The 22,794-nt window shown below is 38.1% G+C and overlaps 1 protein-coding gene across 1 annotated transcript; it reads right to left on the bottom strand.

The window, feature by feature from the left end:
• Positions 1–3,755: 3,755 nt before the first annotated feature.
• Positions 3,756–21,142, bottom strand: LOC115229478 (kinetochore protein Spc25-like). The gene is made up of 3 exons (XM_029799817.2): positions 21,026–21,142; positions 7,471–7,569; positions 3,756–4,364 (listed from the first exon to the last, which is right to left on the bottom strand). The coding sequence occupies exons 1-3, from the start codon at positions 21,093–21,095 to the stop codon at positions 4,243–4,245; spliced, it is 291 nt and encodes a 96-aa protein (XP_029655677.1). The 5' UTR covers positions 21,096–21,142; the 3' UTR covers positions 3,756–4,242.
• Positions 21,143–22,794: the final 1,652 nt, after the last annotated feature.

Below are 22,794 nucleotides of genomic sequence, written 5' to 3'. Positions count from 1 at the left end.
CTATTTCTTTACTGCCCACAAGGGGCTAAACACGGAGAGGACAAACAAGGATTAAGTGGATTATATCGACCCCAGTGCGTAACTGGTACTTATTTAATCGACCCCGAAAGGATGAAAGGCAAAGTCGACCTTAGCGGAATTTGAACTCAGAACGTAGCGGCAGACCTATTTCTTTACTACCCACAAGGGGCTAAACACAGAGAGGACAAACAAGGACAGACAAACGGATTAAGTCGATTATATCTACCCCAGTGAGTAACTGGTACTTATTTAATCCTGGCAGAAAGAAAGGCAAAGTCGACCTCGGCGGAATTTGAACTCAGAACGTAACGGCAGACGAAATACCACTAAGCATTTCGCCCGGCGTGCTAACGTTTCTGCCAGCTCCCACCGCCTTCAATAATAAAAATAATAATTTCAAATTTTGCCACAACGGTGGCAATTTTGGGAGAGGGGATAGTCGATTTCATCGATCCCAGTGTTCAACTGGTACCTAATTTATTGACCCGGAAAAGGAAAGTTGACCTCGGTGGAATAATAATGATGATGATAATAATAATAATAGCAGTATTATTGTCTGGTTTTCGCACAAGGCCAGTGATTGTGACAGAAGGGAGCTAGTTCATACCATCGACCTCATTTCTTGACTGGTACTTTATTTAATGTTGCCATAGAGGATAAATGGTAATGGTGATCTCAACAGGAATTGAACCCAAAACGTCAAGAGGCAGAACAAGTACTGAAAATACAGTTCATCTGATGCTTCAGCTCGCTGCCTTAATTATAACTCTTGACGATGACAGAATCATTGATATCAATGACTGATGATGATGATGAACACTTCATTTCATGGAGCCCCAGTGCAGTCAGCTGGCAAAAATGAGAAATTCTGCAACAGAACGGCGTCCTATAAAGGTGGGGAATACGCCACAGAAACCAGGAAATTGACTCTATGGGTCTATATGACCCGAGAAGGGTCGTTATACTGCAGACTCTTGAAGGATGTCATAAAACCGACTTCAATGGGAACGAACCAGGAACTACTGTAAGTCATTTTATCCATCGCTCAGTTGATTCTAACATTGCATTGCCCTTCAACAAGTAAACATATAACAAAACAAAAAAATCAACAGAAGAGAATATTTTATTGCAATAATAATTTCTATGCACAGCTACTATAATATTGGTGAGAGATTATGACATGCATATCTTTTCCAAAAGCAGGCCAACAAAAGAAATAAATAAAGACTGAGACATTTAGTTTTTGTATTTCATTTTTTTAAAGTTCTTGATGTGAATTCATGTAGTGAAAATATATTTTGTTGTATCTCGAGAGGGTCGTTATACCAATAATACACACACTGGTTCAATTTCACTTCTTTATTATTTATTTGTCAATTGATTAAATAGATAACCAATGAAAAAATAAATAAGAAGCTGCCTAACACAGCTCCTGCAACACTACGACTGGGTGTTAAAACAGCTACTAAATGGCTCAAACGTAGATGTGATATATCTCGACTTTGCAAAAGCCTTTGATAAAGTCGACCATGGTATGATCTGTCACAAACTGCGTGGTCTCGGCATAGGCGGAAAACTTGGAGAGTGGCTGCACAACTTCCTAAAAGATAGAAGGCAGGCAGTTGTGGCCAATGGAGCCACCTCCAAGGAAACACAAATAACAAGCGGTGTTCCACAGGGCACTGTCTTGGGGCCACTGCTGTTCATAGTGGCCCTTTCAGACATGCCCTCAGTTGCTAAGATGGCCACCCTTGCTAGCTATGCAGATGATACAAAAGTCTCCCACACAATACAAAACTCTGGAAATATTGCACACCTGCAACAGGAGTTGGATACAATATACAGGTGGGCTGAGGACAACAACATGCAGTTTAATGCAGGGAAGTTCCAGGCCCTGCGCTACCAGCACACAAAGGTAAACGACATGCAGACCGGATACACTGGCCCGAGAAGAATTGTAATTTCTGAATCAAAATCAGTGTGTGACGTGGGCATTGACATGAGCAATGATGCATCTTTCCAAGTGCATATTACTAATTTGGTAATAAAATGCAGACGGCTAGCTGGATGGATTCTCCGAACTTTCAGAACAAGAGACAAGGAGACACTGATGGTCCTTTGGAAGACATTCATCCTCAGCCACTTGGACTACTGCTCCCAAGTATGGTCACCACACAATATAAAGTTAACAGCAGAACTCGAAGCAATTCAACGAAGCTACGCTAAGAATATTGTATCAATGCAACATATCAGCTACTGGGAAAGACTGAAAGTATTAAAACTCTTCTCCCTGGAGCAAAGGTGGGAGAGATATGCAGTGATATACATCTGGAAAATCCTGAAGGGTCCTGTCCCAAACTTTGGCATTCAAAGTTACCCCAACCGCAGAACGGGGCGCCACTGCATGGTGCCAAAGATCCCAACATCACCATCAAAATACAGGACCAGATACTGCAACAGCTTGGGTTTCAGAGGACCACAGCTCTTCAATATCCTACCTAAATGCCTGAGAGACCTGCATGGTGTGGATGTGGGTTTCTTTAAAACTAAACTAGATCTCTTCTTGTCGGGGGTCCCAGATGAACCTACATCTCAGCAGGAAACACAGATGCAGGCAGCGGCATCGAACTCCCTTGTTGATCAAGTGCCACGTACCAGAGGTGGTTTCACATACTAGTGTAGCTCATTCAACGGTGGCGCCCCAGCATGGCCGCAGCTTTCGGGCTGAAACATTTTTAAGGATTTAAAGATTTAAGAAGAGTAGTAGAACCAGTGCGTTGACAAGCCAAATTGACTGAGTAATTAGCCAAACAAGTAACCAAACAACTGTTTAGTTATTTGGTTAAATATCTTTTATCTTTCAGTTGTTTCAGTCATTAGGCTGTGGTCATGCTGGGGCACCAGCTTGAAGAATTTGTAGTTGAATGAATTGACCCCAGTAGTTAAGTTTTTTTTTTTATATATATATATATATATTATATTTTAAACAGTTGAGCAATTGATAAATAAATAATAAAGAAGTGAAGTAGAACCAGTGCAAGTGTTTGCTATTGGCATAGATGAGCCTCCCAAGATAAAACAAAATAGAAAAAGACGTTTAAATGTTTTGGTTATTTTCTTCCTTTATTCTTCAAATTCACACTTAAAAAGGAAACAGAATTAAAAGTAGACTAATCAAATGCAACTGATAAAACGAGGTGGGATGTGAGATTCTGCTTTTATTTTGCTATATTGTGTATGTGCATGTGTATGTGTGTGTGTGTGTGGTGTGTGTGTGTGTGTGTGTATATATATATATATATATATATATATATATATATATATATATAGGCAGTCATCGTAATTATTATGTTGTCTTGTTGTTGAGAGAGGGTCCCTTTCTTTCCTGATGAGAAGATTGCATCTTACACTGTTTATTCCTTTGGAATAAAACCATGTTGTCTTCGAAACATATGTTGAAAGTAAAGGAATTTTATTAACATCTTCGTTCAACTCCATTTATTTATTTATTCATATATAACACACAAATTTCTGCACATGAACTCGGAGTTTCTACCTTTGGATAGGTTGCTTCAACCGTGTTTCTGACGTGAATTTGCTACCCTGGTATCAGTTCATCGAATTTTCCATGTTGACGGTAAACATAGGATAATTCATTCACCCATCGATATATATATATATATATATATATATATATATATACTATATAGTGAGTGGACATTTGAAAGAAAAAGGAGTTGCATATACTTTTATTTAAAACAGTTTGATTCAGCCCCCCATGCAGCTTAGTTTCGCAGGCTCATCACAGGACCCTAGCATATACAGAAAGAGACAAAGAGAAATGAATGTGTGTACCCAATGAAAGTATGTGCATGAATATACATATTTACAGATCAATGTCTGTGTGTGTGTGTGTGTGTGTTTGTAAGAGAGACGATCACCAAGACTAACACTCACAACATAAAAAAAAACATAATCATGACCACATGTACACCGAGTTTACAAAAGCTTCCCATACGGTAACAGAGATTCAAGCAAAATAAAATATATACATATATATATATATTTTTTAAAAAAAAGCAAAAAACACAGTGTAGCCACACCCTGATGTCATTGCTGTAGAAACAGACCACATCTTCTAGTCTGAGGTAAACTGCAGGGTAGCGTAAACACACCACATCTCCAGATCAGGAATAAACTGCTGTGGAAAGATATTACATTTCAGTGGCAGAGGCTTTTGAAAGCTTTTCTCATTGACAGAATGAAGTTGCTCAAGTTATTGGTTGCATTCAACTTTTGAACAAGTTCCTCTATGTTTGGGACCAACGGGTGGCACTCAGTAACTAAAGGAAAAAGAAAACAAAAAAACTAACATGTCATATATGTAAGCTTCGTTTTTGTATTTGAGTACATTATAATGTTAATATTATATAAAAAGTATTATTTACATATTATATCATTATATATTACATATGATCTTAGATCTTATGTACATTATTTACAATTGACAGATATTTGTCCTCATCTTGTTAACACAACGTTTCGGCTGATATACCCTCCAGCCTTCATCAGCTGTCTTGGGGAAATTTCAAACCTGGGTTCTCATTCCTAATGTATTTTTCGATGTTATTATCATTATCATTCATACCCGTGGGCATGGAAGCACTCCGTCGGTTACGACAACATGGGTCCCGGTTGATCCGAATCAACGGAACAGCCTGCTCGTGAAATTAACGTGTAAGTGGCTGAGCACTCCACAGACACGTGTACCCTTAATGTAGTTCTCGGGGATATTCAGCGTGACACAGAGAGTGACAAGGCCAGCCCTTTGAAATACAGGTACAACAGAAACAGGAAGTAAGAGTGAGAGAAAGTTGTGGTGAAAGAGTACAGCAGGGATCACCACCATCCCCTGCCGGAGCCTCGTGGAGCTTTTATGTGTTTTCGCTCAATAAACACTCACAACGCCCGGTCTGGGAATCGAAACCGCAATCCTATGACCGCGAGTCCGCTGCCCTAACCACTGGGCCATTGCGCCTCCACTGGGCATATGGCGTAGTAGTTAAGAGCGCAGTCTACTAACCCCAAGATTCCGAGTTCGACTCCAGGTGGTGACCTGAATAATAACAACATCGAAAAATACCTTAGGAATGAGAACCCAGGTTTGAAATTTCCCCAAGACAGCTGATGAAGGCTGGAGTGTATATCAGCCAAAACATTATGTTAACAACAAACAAGAGGGGGACAAATATGCATCAATTGTAAATAATTCCTCATCTCTTAAATACAGACCTGTATGTTCTAATGTGTCATATTAAGGCAGTGAGCTGGCAGAATCATTAGCATGCTAGACAAAATACTTAGTGGCATTTCATCTGTCTTTATGTCCTGAGTTCAAATGCCACCAGGGTCAACTTTGCCTTTCACATTTTTGTGGGGGTTGATGAATTAAGTACCAGTTGAATACTGGGGTCAATATAATCGACTTAAAATTGCTGGCCTTGTGCCAAAATTTGAAACTATTATATATTATAATTAATATCATTATCATATATCATATAAAAGCAAAATTTCACCAACTCTGTAGTATTGCATTCAGTACTACATGTACAATGAATTTTGTAGCTAGAACTTCCCACCCAACACAACACACAAGCAGCCTTATACTCACTACAGTATGCAAAAACAATGTTACATCACTACCCACACTCCAAGGACAATATTTATTATCATGTCTTCCTGTGTTGCTAAACGCGTTGTGCAACAAGTTTCCCCACTAGGTCTGATCAGCTGCTATTCTTCCATGTAATGTTGACTGTCTCCAGGACATCTTGAAAATGTCCACTGCCAAGTGATCTTCAATCTGTCTCTTTTACACCTCCTGTCAGGTGGTATCTAAATTTAGGCGGCGAGCTGGCAGAAACGTCAGCACGCCGGGCGAAATGCTTAGCGGTATTTCGTCTGCCGTTACGTTGTGAGTTCAAATTCCGCTGAGGTCGACTTTGCCTTTCATCCTTTCGGGGTTGATAAATAAAGTACCAGTTACGCACTGGAGTCAATGTAATCGACTTGATACCTATGCCTGTCCTTGTTTGTCCCCTCTTTGTTTAGCCCCTTGTGGGTAGTAAAGAAATAGGTATCTAAATCACAGCTGTTTAGAGTACCATTGATCAGCTACACCAGAGGTTCCCAACCATTTTCATCCAAGGACCCCTTTGATTCCTATTTTATTCTACGTGACCCCCATAGGCAATCGATGTATAAAAAGAAATTCAATTACATTTTTATAATTAAAAGTTATTAGGAAATGCATTAAAAAGTTTGTTAAATTATTTCATGTACTGTTATGCTTCCATGTAATCTTGAAAATATAAACAATTTATTGTTTCCAGGACATCTTGAAAATATAAGCAATTTATTGCACATAAAATGTGGCAATAGAGTTGCCAGAAGGCATTTTAATGTTAATGAAACCAATGTTTGAAATTGGCGCGAACAGTATGACAAACTTAAAACTGTGCCTAGTAATAAACAGACAAAAATAAAAATATACAATCAAGATTATCCATATCATTACATTTTTTTTCAGTCAGGAATATTCATATCACTATGTATGTCAATGGTGCTCCATTGTGATAGGTAGAAACTCCAAGCAACGTAAAATATGGCCTGGATCGTGTTTACCAGCATGAACGTCAGACTTTAAAGACTAGTTAACCACCCAGCATAAATAAAAGTCGACTTCATTGTATTTAAGCCATTATTTTTTTCTGTAAAAAGCTATTCTGACACTAAATGAGTCAACTTCCAGTACAAATGTTTACGTTTTGTATGTCTTTTTTTTTCAACAAAAAAAATTTCTGAAAAAATTCTGGAAATAATCTACTCATGTAATTTACATACCAACTAAAGTTTATTTTTATTTTTGCAAAAAAAGTACGTAAATTACATGTTTTTTCACTGTATTTTATCAACCCCAAAAGGATGAAAGGTAAAGTCGACCTCAGCAACATTTTAACTCTTAATATAAATATGGATGAAATGTCGCTAAGTATTTTGCCTAGCATGCTAACAATTCTGCCAGCTCGCTGCCTTCAATAATGCACAATATTGAAACTACATCAACAGTACAACGGCCACACTACATAACAACAGAACCAAAACCACTATGAGCACAATCGATACTGCAATACAACAGCCAACAATATCACTACCTTCACATAGTCAGTGGCCCAAAACTACAACTAAAACCAATAAAGCAACACACACAGTACCACAGCACTACATCCAACATTACCACTGTCACTAACACAATAAGTACAACACTATCACCTATACTTCTGCTATCAACACACAGCCACTACCCCCAACACCACCACCATCGCAATCAATACCACAATACTTATCACCTTACATCATGAAACCACATCATTACAGTTTAGTACTTACCAAGGTATTTGCTGTTTTCATCAATCTTTATAGAGAAAATGTACAGTTTGTTGGGTTTGCGGTGGTTAATTGATTTAAACACCATCTGTATTCGATCACCTGTCAGGGAAGAGAGAAAAGGTAGGACATTATAAATATTACGGTAGATAATCATTCGCACTGAACTAATTCTATACACATCACTAGAGTTACTTCAAAATCATTAATAATCTCATATTCTCAGAATTATGCATCATCATTATTCAAGCCTTGTGAGTGGATTTTGTAGAAGGAAACTGTAAGAGCCCATCACACACACACACCTTGTACTTGCTTCAGTCATTAGACTGTGGCCATGCATTGGTACCAGCTTGAAGAAGCTTCAGTTGAATGAATCAACCCATGAACTTTTTTTTTTACTCCTGACACCTATTCTATTGATTTCCTTTGCAAAACTGCTAAGTTACAAGGATGTAAACACACCAACACCAGTTGTTAAAAGTGGTGGTAGGGGACAAATACAAACACAAAGATGCACATACACATACATACAATGGGCTTCTTTCAGTTTCCATCAACCAATTCCACTTTGATCAGCCCGAGGCTATAGAAGACACTTGACCAAGGTGCCACACAGTGGGACTGAACCCAGAACCATGTGGTTGGGAAGCAAGCTTCTTACCACACAGCCACATCTGTGCCTACTTTATATATAATTTTCTGGAACGTTTATTGCAGGATCAAGCATGGCTATGTAGTTGAAATGCTTGCTTTCCATCAACGTAGTCTTGCATTCAGTCTTACAACACGACACTTAGGGGAAGTGGCTTTCTCTATAGTCCTGAGCCAACCAAAGCCTTGTCAGTGGTTCTGGCAAATGGAAATCGAAAGTAACCCATTGTATATGCATGTGGGCATGCATGCACATGTGTGTGTGTGTGTGTATGTACACACACACTTTTGTCTTGATGTCAGGTGACAGTTGTAAATGAGCATCATCATCATCATACAAGCAATGTTCTTTATTTTCAGTCTTCCATGAAAAACAAGTGGCCATGGGGAAATATAACCTTCCTTGGAAACGAGTGAGGTTGGTGACAAGCAGGGCACTTGGCAGTAAAAACTCTGCATCAAAAGATTTCGTCTGGCACATGCACACAGGGAAAAGTAGATGACGTTAGATGATGATGATGATATGTGTGTGTACACATGCATTTTACTGTCTCCTTGCCATGACACTGCGTGAGTTGTAGGTAAATATCACCATCATATAAAGCAGTGTCCTTCATTTCTAATCTCCCTCAAAAACATGTCCGGTCATGGGGAAATATTACCTTACTTGTAAACAAGTGAAAGTTGGGAACAAAAAGGGCAGCCAGCTGTGGAAATTCCACCTCAACAAATTCCTTCTAATCGATTCAAGGATGGAAAAAATGGACATTAGAATTATGACAATGTTGATGACTTTCGTGCTGGCATGGATTGGGTGGGTTGTCACAGTGCAAGTAATTATGTAGAGTTACTCCTTTGATGTGTCAGGTGACCACAACTTGTTTAAACTTTGCATTTTTTTTGTATGATTTTTATGATTAGATGCTCTTCCCAACACCAAATACTTCATAGAAATGGGTTCATTTTATCATGGCACCAACAGTAGAAAGACTGTCATGTCTTCAGACAAACTAAAGGGTTCTCCTGACTCAATGTTGTCACCACTCTTTCATTAACCTCTTTACAGTGAACAAGGGTTGTATTTTATTGTGGCAAAATATGTAAATGACAAATTTGCTTTAAAGCATTTAAATTACTATCTTCAATTTGGTTTTAAAAACTTGCTATCTTGAATTCAGTTTGCACGCCTTTCCTCAACTATGACTAATGACTGAAAGAGAACAATAGTGAAATCAAACAGCTGAAATGGGATTCCGCCAAAGGATCTCTAGTGTAACATTATTTGACAGGGTACAAAGCTCAGATGCCAAGGTGTCTCTCCAAATCAAGCTTCTGCATTGAGAGGTCACAACTCTGGCACTATAAGGCACGTGATTAGAATGTTGGCAGGAAAGAACCACAAGGCAGTTTCTTCAAACCAAGCCAACCAACAGAAAACCTAGGAGTAGACTAATAACAAGATGGATAATATCCGACTCAGTTGGCCGCACTTAGAAATCCAGCTGGAAAGTGCATTAACAGTAGCTTCTGGTAGGGCCCAATGGAGATGGAACATGAGGACTCTACTTCTAACCCTCCCAGCGGACAGAGAAAATGGATGGATGGAACTTCAATTTACTCAGAGAAGAGGCAGCAGTAACACTGCTCCAACCAGACATGTTCCTGTTACTGAAGAGTGCAAAAATAATCGATGTGGTTGAACTTGCAGAGCCCTAGGAGGGCAGGCTCAACATTTCTCACCAGTGGAAGGAAACCAAATATCAGGACTTGGTCAAAGATGCACTTATTAAAGAATGGTACACGACCCCATTCCCTATCAAAGTCAGCCACCCTGGCTTTCTAACTAGGTCAATGTGCCACTTCTTGCAGAAGACAGATCTCGAATCCAGACAACTAAAGAAAGCCATTAACCCTTTAGTGTTTAAACTGGCCATATCCAGCCCAAATATTCTATGTTTTATATTCAAACTGGCGATATCTGGCCTCTCACACCTAATCTACATTGACATTCTAAAAACAAACAATCTCATCATTGAAACCTCAAAAACGATAAGATAATGCAGTATTAATTAAAAACAATTTGAGTAAAAAAATATTACATTTAACAGAGTAATCTGAACACTAAAGGGTTAAGGAGATTAGCATGGCAGCTGAAACCAGCTCAAGATGGCTGTAGTTCACAAGAAACTGTACATAGAACTCATCTACTAATTCAGACCTCACTGCTAATTCAGACCTCACTGCCCAACTCAGGCAATGCTTACATGGATGAAACACTTGTGATCCTGAGATGCCTGCTAATAATACAGAAGGGTTTCTGACATTGCAATGGATTCAGAAGAGCTTGCAATACCTCTGAGTAGCCCCTGTGGTTTTTGTATGCTGCAAAGCATCGCCAATGTTTATTTTGTTGGCATTAATTAGTGCTCATTTAAATTAGATCATGTAATCACCAACATTTGGCAAAAGTAAAAATATTATTAATAAACCTGTGTAATACCAACTGATATAACTCACAGTGGTAAAAGTATATTCCAAACATTACTCATAATATGAAGAGAAACATCTGGTATGTACATAATCATAATGCTATCAAAATTCCAATTAAAGAGTCTTGCTTCTTGATTGGAGACCAGCTCGTTCTCTTGTGGAAAAGAATTTTTAAAATATGTAACCAGACTAACATACATAATATTGTGCAAAATATCTCTCTTAAAATGTGCAACACCACTTGCGAAACTCTCTTGTCTGTTGCTGCAAAGCTATTAAATATAAAATCATCTGGAGAAAAATGAATGCTAGTATCGAAAGTTCATGTTCTATGAGAAAACTTGTGTTAACCTGTTCAAATAAAAATAAAAATAAAAGAAACAAGGATGCTGAACTTGATGGGTTTAGGCCAGACTTGCTGGCAATTACACAGACAACACTAGAAGCTGTATGTGGCAAAAAACAACAGAAGCAAACTAAAAGCTTTATGTATAAACTGTACACAGGTTGCTTGAATGTATTTTACCAAGATTGCTATGAAAAAAAAAAGCCATGTTATGACTGATGAGTAGGCAAGAGGGAAGGAAGAAGTCTGACACTGTATCAGACAGCCCTTATTCAATGCTTTCCTTCAAGAAATTAAACAGTATCACAAGTCTAGTGATAATATAGGTAGATAGACTATATAAAAGAATTTGACTGAACCTTGCACATGGATACTAGAGTCATTGTACCTTACCAATGTTCCACCTGTAACAAATTTTTTATCTTTTAATCTATAGTCAGTGTCATTTCCACTGAGTTGCTGAAGCAGAAATATACATATATACACAAATACACACACACAATATACACATATATATATACCCATTCACAAACATATATGCACATATATATACACACACACATATATATATATACACACTTACACACACACACATATGTAAACAGACATCATCATCATCATCATTGTTTAAAATCTGCTTTCCATGCTAGCATGGGTGGACAATTTGTCTGAGGACTGGTGAACCAGATAGCTGCACCAGGCTCAAATCTGATCTAGCAGAGTTTCTACAGCTGGATGCCCTTCCTAATGCCAACCACTCCGAGAGTATAGTGGGTGCTTTTACATGCCACCAGCACAAGGGCCAGTCAGGCAGTACTGGCAATGGCCACGCTCAAGTGGTGTTTTTTTTTAAATATAAAGACACGTGTATGCATGTATACACATGCATAATTACCATGAATGTTATAAAAGGAAAACAAAAACACAACTGCTCAAACCTGAAGAATTATTACTCTATGAATTAAATATATATAAAAAAAAAAAAAAGTAAAATAAAACCATATTTTGCCAGTGAAATTATTTTAAGATTTCAATCTAAAATCTCTGAAGCAAATATTGAGTTCTAGAAGATGATCAGAAAACATCTTTGAGACATCAACTTTAATACCACCACAACTTATGAAAATATCAGCGCTACTTAACTGAAACTAGATTACATAAGCTTGAAACCCATGTTTTAAGCCATTCACAAGTCATTCAACCAAGTCTAATGGACCTTCAGCTTTTTTGCCTAAAGACAAATTTGCAATTTATGGCAGAAATATTTGCTATCTTATTTACAGAAATTTTTTTTCTTGTAATTTTTTAGGTTTTTTTTTTGGTTTTTTTTGCCTTCTCTCCTTCATCTTTTTGATATTACATTTAATAGAATACAAAACAATACGATACAATACAATACAATCCCCCCCAAAAAAAGAAGAAAAAAATTAAATCACCTTGCTGCTTCTTATCATTAGTTTCTTTTAAAATACGAAAGAGAAAGACTTTGTGGCAAAGTAATAAAAGATTCACATTACAACAAAGTGCTTTTCCAATTGTGACAAGAACAATGTCTGTTCGTCTTGGCAAATGTGAGTTAATTCATCGGTTATTTATAAATGTGTTTTTCCTATTTCATCAATTTTTATTATACTTTATAATCATCATCATCATTTAAATTATTATTCTCATTATTATTATTTAAATTATTATTATTACTATTATTATTATTATTATTATTCCTTAAACTATTATTATTATTATTTAAATTAATTCCCCCAACCTAATGTCAAACCAGGGATATTTACTGAATGAAATCTCAACAGCCACTTCACTCTCCACTAACAATTGATAGAGGTGGTCTTTCAATTTTGCCCTAAGAATTTGTCCACTGCCCCCACGACCACCTTCCCACCACAACACCATAGCAACAGCAGGCACATTCGGAAATATACACAAACCATAAATGGAATAAAAATCAAGCCTTACTTTATTAATATTTTTTCATTATTTTCGTTAATATCTCATTATCTGTTTCACACCTCTCCTTTTTTCTTTTTTTGTTGTTGTCAGCCAAATATTAGTTGATTTAAATTTTTTTTTTAAATTCTATTTCTATATTTTATTCTTATTTCATTATTTTTATTTATTTATTTTTTTTTTTGTTAATGCTTTCTATAATTGAAAGGAAGTCATGAGGAGATTGAACTCCTGGTGATGTTGCTGATAATTTCTGGATGGAAAACTTGGAGGAATCGGGGATGGGGGTGGGGGCACTAAAATGGTTTCTGGTTGCTTGGTCCAAACCCACAAGGGGGTTAACACTAATAGTAAACAAGATAATGAATTAACCCCAAATTATAATACAACTCGACATTCTAACTGTTTAGTATTTAAACTGGCCGTATCCAGCCCTAACATGCTACATGTTTTGCATTATATTTGCGAGAATTATCTGAATACCATGGGTTAAAACTATGAACTCTACCTCCTTATGAAACAAGCTCATTGTAAGTTAAATATTATTCTTGTTGATGTTTAGCTCCAACTGAGCAGTTCAGTAATCAAATGACCAAAAGGCAATCCAACTGTGACCATCCCATCATGCTATTCATATTTTAATGGCTGTTCCTATACCCTTTTCCTCATATCTATTTCTCACTCTTTTATTCCTTCCAGCAAGTTTCCTCATCATCATCATTTTAATGCCCACACGAGTCAGACAGATTTTGTCAACAGATTTCCTTCAACTGAATGCTCATCATATTACCAACCCTCATTGTTTCCAAGCAAGGGGATTCTTCCTTAAAGGATTAGAAAGAAATGACTTCACAGTCATGGTCACACTCATAGCTATGCAACGTCAAGACAAGGAAACACACACACACTAAAATCTTCTAAGACTGGGCAACTTAGACCTATAAAAAACATTTGCCAAGGTATCATACAGTGGGACTGAACCTGAAACCAGATGGTTGGGTAATGGACTTTTTAATTGCATAGTCATACCTTACACCTCAAGAGGAGTCCACAAAGTTAGAAAATTTCACAGATTGTGAAAAAAAGAACACCTCTCATCCATGAGTCATGTTATTGCTCAGGCAATGTTGCCACTCCTGTTAAATTAAAGATTAAATCTACCAGGAACAAATGGAAATTTGCCATATGGTGTAGGCATAGCTGTGTGGTGAGAAGCTTCCTTCCCAACCACGTGGTTCTGGGTTCAGTCCCACTGCATGGCACCTTGGGTAAATGTCTTCTGCTATAGTTTCAGGTTGTCCAAAGCTGGCATCAGCCACATTCGGATGGTGCTTTTTACATGCCACCAGCATGGGTATCACAACTACAATTTCCATTTGATTTTTATTTTGATGCACTTGACTCAATAGGTCTCCTCAAGCACTGTAGGTCACCCTACAATCCAAGGAACTTTTGAATGGGCTGGGGCTGGTTATGCGAAACTGGTGTCGGATACAGCCATGAACTCACTTTATTTGCCGGGTCTTTGCAGTCACAGCATATCTCTAGAGGTCTTAGTCTTTCGTCATTGCCTCTGTGAGGCCCAACATTCAATGGTCATGCTTGACCACCTCATCCCCATGTCTTCCTGGGTCTACCTCTACCCTGGATTGTTTGGGAGTGACACTTCTTCACACATCTCTCTTCATCCATCTGTAGTACATGACCATACCAGCGTAAATATCTCTCTTGCACACCACAACCGATGCTTCTTATGTCCAACATTTCTCTCGGGGCACTTACACTCTGTCATGTGTGCACACTGACATTGCACATCCAGTGGATCATGCTAGCTTCATTTCTTTCGAACCTACACATGTCCTCCGCAGTCATGACCCATGTTTCACTGCCGTGAAGCGTAGCAGTTTGCACACATGCATCATACAATCTACCTTTCACACTGAGCGAGAGGCCCCTTATCACCAGTAGGGGTAGAAGCTTTCTAAACTTTGCCCAGGCTATTCTTATTCTAGTGGTAACACATGTATATATATATATATGATGAAACTGGTTCATAAGAGGCTGCTGTTGGTCTGCATTAACAAGACTTTTGTAGTAAAATTAATAAAAAGCATACAATGAAGTTACCATGAGCAGTGGAAAATCTAACGTTTCAGGAAGAGTTCTTCTTCAGGGAAAAGTTAAGAGGAGACAAATAAATGAGAGACAGAGTTTTACGTTTTCTAAGGTGAAATTATTTCTTTCTTTTCAACTTCTCCAAGAAGGACACTGTCTGAAGCATTGAACTTGCCACTCCTCATGGTAAGTCCATTGTACTCTTTCAATAAGTACCAGTATATAATAAATATATCAATAATAAGGAGAATGGAGATTTGCACATCAATAATTTATTTTTTTAGTCATTTACAGCATATCATCATGACCTATGCATGTTTTCCACTGCAGTGATTGCACATTGTTGCAAATGCAACCTTGCAATATTATCAGTCATGTGCATTAAGAACTGCCATAGTTGTACGTGGAGCATATTCTTGAAATAGATCAAGGCTGTCTTTATTATATTTTTTTGCAGTATTGTCTACTTAGAAGTATTTTGTTAGCTTTGATTCATTTTTGGGGGCTTTGGTTGCTCATTTATTAGTATTGCATTTATTTGAACCAACTAAAAATCTATTTGTTAGTTAGTTAGTTAGTTAATTTGGCTCAAAAGCAAATAGCAAGGCCATGTAGGGGGACATGGAGTTAAGTACAGGGTGGTGTTCATGTAAAGAGTTCAGGCCACTTGAGGTCCAGGGAGGCTTTGAACAAAGCGGTCGTCGGCATCTTCACCATCTCGTCTGGCAGCTTGTTCCTCGGATCCGCAACCCGGACGGAGAAAGCTCCTCTCCTTCGATTGAGATGAAATCGTCGCAGGTAGAGCTTTTCGGAATGACCCCGCAGCCGACGCTCCGGAGCAGGAGTGAAGAACAGCTCTTTCGAGAGGTTACACTTCCCGCTTATGAGAATGAGATCACCACGGCGGCGGCGTTTTTCAAGAGAACAAAGGTCGAGCCTCCTCAGCCTTTCTTCGTAGGACAAATTTTTGAGACCATGAACCATGCGGGTAGCCAGCCTCTGGACTCTTTCGAGGTGCTGTATGTCTTTGAGGAGATAAGGAGAAGAGGCTTGAATCCCATACTCCAATATGGGTCTCACCAGCGTGACATAGAGTGGCAGGAATATGGCTGCTGTGAGCATTCCGAATGACCGTCGAATCAAAAACAGAATTCCGCGCGCTTTGTTGGCAGCATGGACGCACTGGGCCGAAGGCGAAAAGGAGGAATCCACCAAGATACCCAGGTCCTTTACCTGATCGGTCCTCTCCAGCAGCAGACGACCCGGCTCGAAATCAAGTTGAGTTGCAGGAGTAGAGCCGACAGGCAGATGACAGCACTTTGACACGTTCAGACACAGGTCCCAATCGTTAGACCACTTCCAAATTTGGTGGAGGCATCGATGAAGATCCTCTATACTACCACGAGGAGCGACCAGTTTGATATCGTCGGCAAATAGAAGGGTGTGTTGCATGAGGTCGTCGGGCAAGTCATTTATGAAGACTAAGAACAACAAGGGCCCAAGCACTGAACTTTGAGGCACGCCACTGCCTCGCACTGGAGACGTCGGACTGCGAACCATTAACTTGAACTTGGAAGGAGCGATCTGAGAGGAAGGCACCAACCCATCGTACAATATCCGGATGGAAACTATATGCTTGAAGCTTGACAAGTAGTAGGCGGTGGTTTACCGAGTCAAAAGCTTTGGCAAAGTCCAATAAAACGATGTCAACAGCATCACTATCATCGAGGATGCGCGTCACCAATTCTTCCATTACTAGTAAGTTGGTCAAGCATGATCTCTTCAGCACGAAGCCGTGTTGGGAATCAGTGATCGAGGCTGTGTTTAGGAGGTGGAGCATCATACTTTTCTTAAGGATGGTTTCGAACATCTTGCTGATTATTGATGTAAGGGAAACCAGTCGGTAGTTAAGCGTGAAGACATCTCAGTGCTTGTTCTTAAGTGTTTACTCATGTATATTTTGAAGATTTTGGTACAGTTCTTCCACACATAAGTCACATCTCTTTCCACCTATTTTATAAGCTTTAGCGGCACTAATTATTTCCCAATCAATTAAATAGATTTTGTTTTTATCTTAAGCGACCAAATTAACTTACTTAGGCTAGTATTATTTATTTTTACCCTATCTTTAAATGAACTTAAATGATTAGCAAACCTTTGTTTGACAAAGAGTGCACTTGCACCAATATAAAAGTATATCCTATTTTCAGAGGTAACTTTACATTTGTAGACATTTTCTGTTTTACATTTAGAATTTAACAGACACCTATTTTTTGCACAGCAACAGAGACTAGTTTGTTTATTTCTATTATTATTTGCGATGTTAGCTTTACTAGTGATCTTCCCTGAATTATTTTCCAAGTTATTTCTGATGCCTCTAATGATGTCATTTTGGGTACAGCACTTACTAGCAGTTCTAGTTTCTCGCGAGAGAGTATTCTAGGGTTGTTTCTCTTTGAACGCAAGTTCTATCAAAATATCTCCTCTGACACCTAGTGTGATTAATTACAATTTCATTGCTTATGTTAATATTGTTGTTATTTACTATTAATCTATTATATGTATTCTTGTTATCATGATCTTCCCGGTAGTTGCTAATCTTGTTTCCATTGTGAGCAGCTATAATTTGTGCGAGATTACCGCTATAAGAAAAAGCCAGTTGAGCTCTATATGTACTAAAATTTTTTGTAGTATTTGCTATTTCTAGGAAAGTGTCTTTCCAACACTGAATAGAACACATTAGGAAGGTCTGAAGCTACCTGTTTCCTGAATGGAATTATATACCACTCTGTAGTATTAGAAATATTTTTGGTATAATTGTTTGTAGGACAAGTCAAGTTTCAGTAGTGGTTTTCTCCCTTAGGCGAGCTGGCAGAAGCATCAGCACACCGGGCGAAATGCTTAGCAGTATTTCGTCTGTCGCTACGTTCTGAGTTCAAATTCTGCTGAGGTCGACTTTGCCTTTCATCCTTTCGGGGTCGATTAAATAAGTACCAGTTACGCACTGGGAGTCGATATAATCGACTTAATCCGTTTGTCTGTCCTTGTTTGTCCCCTCTATGTTTAGCCCCTTGTGGGTAATAGAGAAATAGGTTTTCTCCTCTACTAAGGTGCAGCTTATTAATGCTTCTAATTGCTATTCTGGTTATTTAATTCTGTATGGGGTACAAATCCTTTAAACACCAACACTTCCTTTTATTGTCAGGTACTCTGTGGCGAAGTTCTATGTTTTCAAACTTCCCACCTTTATAGGCATCCTCTCTGTCTTCCCTAGGTAGTCTGTGGTGCTGTTTAGGTTATCAAGTATTCTGTAACTAATGTTAGGATTGTCTATCTTCATCATCATCATCGTTTAATGTCCGTTTTCCGCGCTAGCACAGGTTGGACGGTTTGACCGGGGTCTGGGAAGCCAGGGGCTGCTCCAGGCTCCAGACTGATCCGGCAGAGTTTCTACGGCTGGATGCCCTTCCTAACGCCAACCACTCCGCGAGTGTAGTGGGTGCTTTTTACGTGCCACCTGCACAGGTGCCGGGGGGGGGGGGGGGTCCGGCATCGGTCACGATCGGTTGGAGCTTTTAACGTGCCAGCGGCACGGAAGCCAGCCAAGGCGGCGCTGGCAACGTTCGGATGGTCTTTTTATGTGCCACCGGCACAGGAGCCAGTCGGGGCGGCGCTGGCATCAGCCACGTTCGGATGGTGCTTTTTATATGCCACCGGCACAGAAGCCAGTCATCTTACTATATGCATTTATTCTATCAGTGTTTCTGTTGCAGAATTTTAATTTTTCCAAGTATCCCACCTTCTCTAGTGCTAAGTTATAGTAATCTTCATTTAATTTGAATATTTCTTTGTTTGCTGAAAGATCTGAAATCTGGGTAGATATTTGCTCTATTATTGATTGGGTTATACATCTAGGGTGATTACAACTTTTGTGTATGTACTTAAGGTTTGCATTTGGTTTGTGATATGGCTTGTATATTCCAGTACTTAGATCTAGCGTAACATCTAGTAAGTGAGTTATGTTCTTCTTCTATTGATATAGAAAGCCCTACCTTCTTAAAAAATAATTTCTTCCTAATTTTTTTTCTATTTCTAGGTTGGAGGGGTTAAACAGGGTGAAAAGTGCATCATCCATGTATAGACCACGTACTATTTTGGGGAATTCTCTATTTAGGCAGAATAATATACACGTTACTAATAAACAAGCAACCAAAACTGCACAAAATGAATCAAAGCTAACAAAATACTTCTAAGTGGACAATGTACTCTATGCAACAGGTAGTACACAAAACTAATGAGAAATACTAAGAACACTGCAAAAAAAAAAAAAAAGCCAACCATGACCTACTTTAAGAATATGTTCCACCTACAACTACGGCTAGGTGAGCTCTAGGTAAAGTTCCTATAAATAGCAACACTCCTCCCTTCTACTGGACACTAAACATCAAACACTTTCTTCATCCAGTTTAATCTGAAGTGGACCCAAAGTACAAACCCTGTAAAGTGGTTAGTGTTCGGAAGAGCAACTATAAAAACCTTGCCAAAACTAACCTCGCTTGTGCCACATAAAAAGCACTACTCACCTTACCTGTGGTTGTGCCACATAAAAAGCACTAAGTCCACTCTGCTGAGTGGTTGGCATTAGGAAGGGCATCCAGCTGTAAAAAATCTGCCAAAACTGTCACAGAAGTTCAGTGCAGGCTTCGGCCTGGCCAGCTCTTGTGGTACCATCCCACCCATGCTAACATGGAAAATGGATGTTAAATGATGATGATGATCTATATAATTATTTTTGAATATCTATTTATTTAGTCATTTTATTCACTGACACCATTTTTGAATTTGGCGCTAGCTTTCAACAGTTACCAAGCACAATGAATCGAGCAAAGTTTTTAACCCTAGGTATATAGTGAGACCTGCTGATGAGAATTAAGGGAAGTAAACTCTCAAAATTTGATATCAGTTGATCCAGAGATATCTATTTCCTCATTCTACAGCTTTCTGTCAAGATGCTAAGTTAATGTCTTTGCTTGTAGCCCAATTTCTGTTGTGCTTATTTTTCCAGTGATTGGTGGTTTTCTTAGAGGATTTTTCGAGTTTGATTTTCACAACAATGCTGGCACCACATGTGCCCTAATATAATTATAAATTAATTACAAAATTTTGGCTTTGTCAGTTATCGGCTTCTGCTTGTTGGCCACCTGTATTATTATTGTTATTATTCATTTTACTAATGAAAATAATTAATAACAATATCTATATAAACATATTTGAATATTTATTCATTTAGCATATATATATATAGACACACTCACACACAAGTGGGAACATGAATACAAAACAAGGTAGAAAAAATATTACTCAACTACTGAAGTAATATGTTTCCTATTAAATCCAAAAGAATCTCCACAAACTGTTACTCAGAGTTTCACATTATTGCTTGTTGGAGAGTTATAATGATACTCTGAAAGAAAAGTGTATGTGTGTGTGTATATATATAATTCACTTACAAGGCTTTGGTTGGCCTGGGGCTATCTACAAGACACTTGCCCAAAGTTACATGCAGTGGGACCGAACCTGAGACTACATGGTTGGGAAGCAAACTCCTTAACCACACAACTAAGCTCACATTTATGGCATAAGCGTGTGCGCGCACACACATACACACACACACACAAGATTTCCAATTGTTTATTTTATTTTTATATTGCAAGAAAGGAGGCGTAAGAACAACTATATATGGGAAGTCTTAGTAACAACAAAGGTAAAGGTGAAAAAAATAAAAAGGAGATGAGAGAGGGATAAGGGGGCGGGGTAACGAAAAAAATCACTATCATACAAGAACTCCAATTAATTTGCTTGTAAGAAAATAAGAGAAAGTCTGCCAAAATGACTGGAACCGAAAGACAGAGACAACACACATTGCAGGTAAAGCAAAATAAAATTCACACAGAAATAAAAACAATAATAAAAAAAATAAACAAATTAGCTTACTTGACGTCTTCTTGAAATGCAAACCCAATCTCTCAATGAAATAATTTTTAGCTTTTTCATATTCTTTCATTTTTTTGCTGACGCTATTATCTTGTTTGGATATCACTAAAACAGAAGAGAACAATCACATAAACGAACAGTAATATTTTACATTTATTTATATTTTTGCTCACAAATTTACTTCATATATGTTATTAGATTAGTATAACAGTGCTGTCAAAGTGACAGCTATTTCAATCAGATTCTTTTAGCGATTATTCCTTGTAGCTGGTTACACAATTTCTATTGTTCCTTAGTCTTCCAGGAGATTTCAAACTACTTAATCTGAACTTTCTTTTCCATTTCCATCACGGTAACAGAAAATGTCAATGTGATGGTAAGAAGGAAAACAAGATACAAATAATTTTTATTCGTTATTTATATCTCATTTGCAAAAAAAAAAAAAAAAAAAAAAATTTAGGTTGTGTCTCTTGAAACAATCTCTTGTTTAACCTTGATGAAAGAATTATCGCCTGGAGAAAAGTGAAGGCCTGCTTTAGGCAAAGGGGTTGGTGGGCTTTGACCTTTTCACTACATTTCTGAGGAAATAGTTTGTTATTTTTGTAATTAATTTGGAAAATAATTAAGAATATAGGAAATTAATTTGTCATTAGTAAGCTGGCGTTTGGAACATAAATTAGCATGAAATCTTAAATGGGAAATTCTAATTTTTATCTTTCATTTGTTTTCAATCATTGGACTGTGGCCATGCTGGAGCACTGCCTTGGAGTGTCTAACTGAACAAATCAATCACAGGACTTGCTTTTTAAGTCTGATGCTTATTCTATTCTCTTTTACTACACTGCTAAGTTATGGAAACATAAGTAAAACCTAGTAAGATTAAATACATAAAAAAAAATGTAGGGAATATGCAGCATAAAAATAGGAAATGGAACAGTTTATAGTATAACCCAGTATTTAATCTAGTAGTAAAAACTAATGTAGCTAGAGAATTTCTTAATTTAATAGATCACAATTTATTGGCAGGGCACAGGTATAGAAAAATATTGAATAGAAACTGATTTAAGGTTAGTTATTCAGCTTGCATAAATTCTGGGAGTTGTATCAGGTTAGAATACCATGAAACTGAACGGAAGAAAGATGCAAGCAGCTAGCCAACAAAGATCATGCAATTGTAGAACTCAAAGAGAACAGTCCAGTAGACAGTAACTGTCTGGCAAAGTTGATAGTAAACAGTAGTGATGAACCTAAAACATAGTTGCTATTATGAGAATTAATATTCACTTGTCAGCCCTGACAGAAAATGTGCTACTGCTTGGATGAGACAAGTCCTCATGAATTCAAAATTATCTGGTCTAGATAATGTACAACCATACAGGATTGGGTGCTTCAAATCAAAGATGTGGTGTGATCTTTGAGTGAAAAACTGAGAATTTTGAGTCAAGACACCAACAGTTCAAACAAAAGAACTGAACAGTTAATGCCTTGTAAACATGTCGCCAACTATCTTTTAAGCAAATACAAGCCACCTTGAATTTTTTTCCAGTTCAGAAAAAAAAACATATAGTGGTCGTATACTGTCAACTCAATGTGACAGTCCCGTTAGGGAATTACACCAGCGCCATTTAGCCTAGGAAACGTCGACATCTCCTGTCGGCTTTGACACATTTTCTGTGTTCTTATATTTGCGGGGGGGGGGCAATCACCCCCCCGCATGCCGGGACGAGGCACCTGAAGACATATGCTTCTGAGTGTATTGCTCATCGTCA

The sequence above is a fragment of the Octopus sinensis genome, unplaced genomic scaffold, assembly GCF_006345805.1.
Source record: "Octopus sinensis unplaced genomic scaffold, ASM634580v1 Contig12787, whole genome shotgun sequence".
In the NCBI taxonomy this organism is placed as follows: Eukaryota; Metazoa; Mollusca; class Cephalopoda; order Octopoda; family Octopodidae; genus Octopus; species Octopus sinensis.
This window is presented reverse-complemented; position numbering and strand designations above follow the sequence as displayed.

Bases quoted from the DNA above. Each gene is read 5' to 3' on its own strand.
- LOC115229478 (XM_029799817.2), bottom strand. From the start codon at position 21,095: ATGAAAGAATATGAAAAAGCTAAAAATTATTTCATTGAGAGATTGGGT. The intron at 7,570-21,025 runs GTAAGCTAATTT...CTTCCCTGACAG, and splicing joins GCATTTCAAGAAGACGTCAA to GTGATCGAATACAGATGGTG. The intron at 4,365-7,470 runs GTAAGTACTAAA...TTTTTCCTTTAG, and splicing joins TGAAAACAGCAAATACCTTG to TTACTGAGTGCCACCCGTTG.